The sequence below is a fragment of a genome, unplaced genomic scaffold, assembly GCF_019419815.1.
Source record: "Pyrus x bretschneideri cultivar Hongxiangsu unplaced genomic scaffold, Pyrus_bretschneideri_v1 Contig65, whole genome shotgun sequence".
Taxonomy (NCBI): domain Eukaryota; kingdom Viridiplantae; phylum Streptophyta; class Magnoliopsida; order Rosales; family Rosaceae; genus Pyrus; species Pyrus x bretschneideri.
The window spans coordinates 1-4,447 of NW_025999804.1; the positions used below are offsets into that span (position 1 = coordinate 1).

Below are 4,447 nucleotides of genomic sequence, written 5' to 3' on the forward strand. Positions count from 1 at the left end.
CAAGTAATATCTTGGAGAAAAAAATTGCATATTCAATAGAGGGCTGCAACGGTGTCTTCGAAAGCTTAACAGCAGGGGTTACATTGTCCTTGACTACATTATTATGTTTCAACCAAAAAAAGTTATTACATTATTACACAACTGATTTCTAAGATCAAACCTTCGATGGCATGCTTGCTTCAGCTTCTTTCTGACCTTTTTCGTCCTCAAACACAACTGATTTCTAAGATCAAACCTTCGATGGCATGCTTGCTTCAGCTTCTTTCTGACCTTTTTCGTCCTCAAACTTGTTAATAGCCGCTTGCAGTTCATCTGTGCCTCCAACAGCTCTCATGGTGTAGAAATATACTCCGAAGACAAAAGCTGACAGGCCCCCAGCAACTATCGCATTCTTTGTTTTAGGTGCAAGGCTCCTATATCCCGAAATCCCAGCCATCTATCAGAAATATTGGGCAGCAAGATCTGTTTTATGCTTCTGGTCTGCAAACACCAAAATACAAAATACATAAATCTTGTTTGCTCTCTGGAAGAAGCATTCTGGTGAGGACCGGACATTGAAAAAGAATTCACAGATTTAGCACTTGATTTTGTTGGATGTGTGTATGAAAAGAGCCGAACAATAAAAGGGCCGAGAACATTTATGTGCAAAATATGGAAAAGCAGTGGCATTACATACTGCAGCCAAAAGTACTCCATACACAGACAGAAAATTGCAATGCAGACAGTTGGTGACTAAATTTACAAATCACAATAACACTTGGTTACAGAAAACCCACTACTATGACTAAAAACCCTTTGCATGATATCAAAAGAATAAAAGGCTGTGAGGAGAAGATTTAAAAAGGCCGGCTACCCCAATTTAAATTATATTGCTCCTCTACAGCATGGATCAATAATGTCCATATAAAAGATGATAAAAAAGATAAAGATAACCACCTTGCCTCATCCACATCTAAGTTAAAGTACTTCTTTCTGCTTATAAAAGAGAAAAACCAAAGTAAAAGCGTTAAATGACGAACAGTTTTGAAGCCTAGGTATGCGGAAGCCAAAATATAATTCCTTGGTATAAAACCAATGAAAAGAAAGGAGCTAAGTCAATCGAACAATATCATTATTCCATACCATGACTACGACGGTCATTCTATCTATTTTGATTTCTTTTCATGTTTAAGCTGTTGTGAGGCTACTACAAATGAAGATCCTAGTTTTTGGTAATACAAGTAACTTGAGGGGAAAACTCATACTTGATGGGCACCTCTTGCACCTTTGTCCACTTGAAAGTGAAAATGACAAGTGGGGCAATGGCAAGACAATCAAAACTCCTACCAGCCACCAGACAGATTTTGAATCAAACTGTTTACTGTAAACCAATGTTTTCCAGCAGCAATAACAGATTATGTTAACCACGAATTATAACTAATAATTAATCATCATTAACTAATAATCTTCATCTCATGAGATTTTCTTAGTTGCCAATTTCAATAAACGATACAACAACAACCAGTTAAGTTAAAACATGTATAAAGAATTGAAAAGGGATGATAGATGTAAGAATTATGGGTTATTTCTGCTAACGAAGAAGGATCACTCCATCAAATCGGTAGAAAATGTTGAATATTTCTGTTTCCAAATCAAAAATTTCAATCAACGGAAAGGAAACAAAGAAAACAGAATTAAATAACTATATAATTACATACCTGAACTGAAATGTTGAACTTATGAATTAGGGGAGCGTCAATCCAGAATTCCGGATTCCGAACGAAAACCCTTGAGAAACATCCGACTTGCCTTTTCATTGTATTCAATTTGGGGCTTTTTGTGTGAAGCAGCAATAGTGTGCTGACGTGTGCGGTTAGGGAATGAACGCGCGTCCAACTCTGCCTCGGCACACTTGGGTTCGTATCATCAGTAGGAGAAATTTTTCAATCTTCACATAATAGGAACACATATATTATATATCATTATACAATTCTTTTTTTAAACATATATCATTGTACAATTGAAAGAACGCTCTGAAAAAATATTTATTTTTAATTGTACAATGACTTTAGTGTACTGCACTATGCTCTAAGTACACTAAATGTGACAGCCCGTCCCGAAAATATCAAAAACGTACGCGTGAAAAGACTACTTTGCCCCTAGTTCGATTTCGTTACGTTTATTGGTTGTTTCTGTGTTGTGTTGGCTTGTTTGGAACCACACACACCTTCCCACACACCACAGCCCTCTTTCTCCCTGTTTCCTGCACTGTCCCGAGCCCCATTTCCCTTCCATTTCCTTCGAACGTACGGACACACACCCAAAACCAGCTAAACTTCCACAGATCGAGGAAACCAAGACCATATTTGAGCTCGTGAGGATTGTAGGAGTCCAGCCATACCATTTTCAAGTGAGAACTCCATCGTTTTCACGTCGATTCAACGATGTCCGATTTGAGGTACTATTCATGCACACGTGATTCCTCACGTTTTAGGAAATTTTTAGCTTGTAGGTAGCTTGGTGTGGTCCCAAGGAGGCTCGGAGTAGTTCGTTTGAAGGAATTGGACATCGGGATCGTTGGTTTCGAAGTTGGCCGGAGTTGGTTCAATTTTTCAGGTGAGATTTCGTGGTTTTTAACCTTTGAAAGTAGTATGATTGTGTTCCTCTAGTTCTAGGCTTCATTTTGGTACCAAAATTGTGGAATTTGGTTGAAAAACGAAGAAGATATCGAAGTTTAAAGTTTTCGCGATTTTCCGGCACCAGCGACGGCGCCGGAGGCTCGCCGGAGAAGGTGACGGAATATTCCTGACGCCGTTGACGGAATCTGTTAAAACTGACGGAATATTCCCTACGGCGTCAGTTGACGCTGTCAGAGTGCCAGACACGTGCCTGCGCGTGGGGGCGCATGCGGTGGTGAAAAATTATTTTAAAAATTTGGGGATGTTCGTGAGGTTGAGTAGATCGCGTTGGTGTATTCATACACCCCATTTGAGCATTGTATGAGAAGTTATTTCTAAAGTTTGGTTATGTGCTTTAAAATTAACGTTTTTATAGTTATTTCGCATATAGGTGAGACGTATCCCGAGGACGAGCGTGGTCACTCGAGGCAGGGGGGCTACCACCCTTCCACTTATCAGTGAGTGGGCTTTTGGTTTTTCGTATATACCTATATACTTATATTTTCCCAGAAATTGACTTAAATGTTTATTAGTTATATGCCATGCATTATATTATCGTCATTTATGCATCATTAGTTGCTTTATTGGGCATATATAATTATATACATATGCATATTTGGTGCTGTGGACGCACAGGTAAGTGCCAGGTAAGTGTTATTCATGTTTACATTCAATAGTGAGTCGAGATGCTTAGAGAGCTCATAACCTGCACCCTCGGTGTTAGTGCTCCCGCCCAGAGTAGGGCATGGTCCTTCACGTGTTGTTCACCTCCCGCACCACACGCTCAGCTTGGATCCAAGTTAGGTGCACAGTCCTGTCGTACAGACCACTTTAGGTGGTTCCGACACGTAGGTGACCCGCGATTATTCGCACAGCCTTCACGTGATCGTAGCACTAGAGCGTTTATATGTATTACACCCAGGCCTGTCGTACAGACCACTTTAGGTGGTTCCGACTCGTGGGCAGGTTCAGTTATAATGATTGAGATTTGAGCTCTAGATGCAGCCGTACAGGTCACGTTAGGTGACTCCGGCTGCCAGATTATATGTTATTGATGTGATTTATACCTGAGCACTTGCATTTCATTCTGAGGTTCCGACATGGCATATTCTTGAGCATGATTGGCATATCTATATATATATATACGTACATATGTTTATTTTCTGGGAAGTATACAGGTTTTACGGCGAGGGGTTAGAATCTTGTTTTTGAAATGGTTTTCGAAAAGCTTTGTTTTTGCCTACTCATGCTTTTGTTTTGCGCCCCTCCAGGTTCTAGCTACCTAGCAGGTTCAGTGGTTTCCCAGAGGGCTCTCTCGGCATTTCTGACAGACGATCACCAGCGTAGGGCCATCTTCGGGTGTACTGTTGTCGTGTCATTTTAAACTGGACTGCTTTAGGCTTTCTGCTCTGACTTACGCTAGCACTTGTTTTATTACCCTTTGTATGCTAGTTTTTATTTATTCGTACTTCTTTTATTATTATTTTATTAGCTTCCGCACTGTGCACATGGTTACGTCACTTCCACATGACGGCCAGCATGCCCTGATCTCGTTCGGGGTGTGTCACTAAAACATCTCTCCACTACAATTGAATTCTAATTAATTTCCTATTTGTCAAACACTCCCCTCAAGTTGAAGAGTAGATGTCAAGAACTCCCAACTTGTGTAACATGCTCAAAACTTCTTCTTTCCGAGGGGCTTCATAAACAAATCTACTAGATGTTGTATTGTGCCACCATGTGTAATAACTATTATACCACAATCTTATCACGCATAAAATGACAATCCA

The 4,447-nt window shown here is 40.1% G+C and overlaps 1 protein-coding gene across 1 annotated transcript; it reads right to left on the reverse strand.

Moving 5' to 3' along the window:
• Positions 1 to 11: 11 nt before the first annotated feature.
• Positions 12 to 1,854, reverse strand: LOC125472148. Its single transcript, XM_048573236.1, has 2 exons — positions 1,698 to 1,854; positions 12 to 480 (listed from the first exon to the last, which is right to left on the reverse strand). The coding sequence occupies exon 2, from the start codon at positions 434 to 436 to the stop codon at positions 230 to 232; it is 207 nt and encodes a 68-aa protein (XP_048429193.1). The 5' UTR covers positions 437 to 480; positions 1,698 to 1,854; the 3' UTR covers positions 12 to 229.
• Between the last annotated feature and the right edge of the window lie 2,593 nt (positions 1,855 to 4,447).